Source organism: Cynara cardunculus (genome assembly GCF_001531365.2).
Source record: "Cynara cardunculus var. scolymus isolate 2C chromosome LG 2, CcrdV1, whole genome shotgun sequence".
Lineage (NCBI taxonomy): Eukaryota > Viridiplantae > Streptophyta > Magnoliopsida > Asterales > Asteraceae > Cynara > Cynara cardunculus.
Window position 1 is genome coordinate 46,907,522 of NC_037529.1, and position 1,327 is coordinate 46,908,848.

The 1,327-nt window shown below is 33.6% G+C and overlaps 1 protein-coding gene across 1 annotated transcript; it reads left to right on the plus strand.

The window, feature by feature from the left end:
* Positions 1–53: 53 nt before the first annotated feature.
* Positions 54–974, plus strand: LOC112508063 (protein LURP-one-related 10-like). The gene is made up of 3 exons (XM_025112844.1): positions 54–304; positions 397–627; positions 739–974. The coding sequence occupies exons 1-3, from the start codon at positions 62–64 to the stop codon at positions 940–942; spliced, it is 678 nt and encodes a 225-aa protein (XP_024968612.1). The 5' UTR covers positions 54–61; the 3' UTR covers positions 943–974.
* Positions 975–1,327: the final 353 nt, after the last annotated feature.

Sequence of the window (1,327 nt, forward strand, 5' to 3'; positions counted from 1 at the left end):
ATATATATATATATATATATATCGTTAGAACACTTTGTTAAACTTGTATTTTTTGTATTTTATGGTGGTGATGGCTCAACCAAGTTATGCACCTGTATTCGTTCCAGTTTCTGTGATAGGGCCTCAGTTCATTTTACCATATCAACTTGAAATTATAGTTGATACATATTCAAGTGGAAACCTTGTGATCACAGATACTAACCACAAAATCATGCTCAAAGTGAAACCATACAGCACAAGCTTCCATCGTCAGCTTTTGCTACTCGATGCTGTTGACAGACCCATCGTTATGCTCCGGGAGAAGGTGAGATTTTAATATTCTTTTATGACTTTGGTTTGTTTTGTTGCATTGATGGTAAATCCGACATTGAAATGGAGTTTGTATTTATTTCCCAGAACATGAGTGGACATGATGGATGGAATGTATTTAGGGGTGACAGTAAAGCCGATTCGGATATGATATTTAGCACAAAAACACCACACATGATCCAGTTTAAAACCAAGGTAAATGTGTTCATGGCAAACAAAATGAGTAGTAAGAATGGTTGTGATTTCAACATCAAAGGAAGTTGGTCAAAGAGAGAATGCACTGTTTATATGGGAGATTCTTCAACAACAATAGCCCAAGTAATTTTCGTGCACTTTTTCTCTATTTTCAGTGATTGATTTTGGTTTCTCAGTTTTTCGGTTCATGAGCCTAAAGCTCAAATTAACTGTAACTAATCAATGGGCTTGTAGATGCATGAAATGCAACCAATGGACAATGTGAAGTTCTCTGAGGACAAATTTATGGTGACAATATATCCGAACGTGGATTATGCATTTGTGGTAACACTTATTGCGATTGTTTATGCTATGAAAAGCTCGGATACAAAAGATGTAGTTGCTGGACAAGTAGTTGGCGGAGTTGCTCAAGATGTGGTTAGTGCAGTTATTTCCTAGTCGTACGTATTAGTTCGATTCTCCATTCGTTAATATATGTTTGGATCAACTATTTAATCAACCCATAGTTTGCTTCTCACACACACATACATATACATATATATATATATTAAAATTTATAAAAATTGGAATTTTGAAGTAAAATAACATAATAAAACAATGACTAAATAAAAAAATCATAAATGTTCAAATCACATATGATATTTACAATAAAATCACATGTTATTAAACGTGATTTTAGCCACAATCGATCACCCGCACACCATTGTGACTGACTAAACGTGATTTTGGTCATGACCGATTATGTGTCATCTCCACACCCTTACATTAACCGTCTTTATAAATGAATTAATCATTTTCATATTTATTTTTTAATTACTCTTTT

Coding starts and splice junctions, on each gene's coding strand:
- LOC112508063 (XM_025112844.1), top strand. CDS start 62: ATGGTGGTGATGGCTCAACCAAGTTATGCACCTGTATTCGTTCCAGTT. Junction 305..396: donor TCGTTATGCTCCGGGAGAAG/GTGAGATTTTAA, acceptor TTTATTTCCCAG/AACATGAGTGGACATGATGG. Junction 628..738: donor CTTCAACAACAATAGCCCAA/GTAATTTTCGTG, acceptor ATGGGCTTGTAG/ATGCATGAAATGCAACCAAT.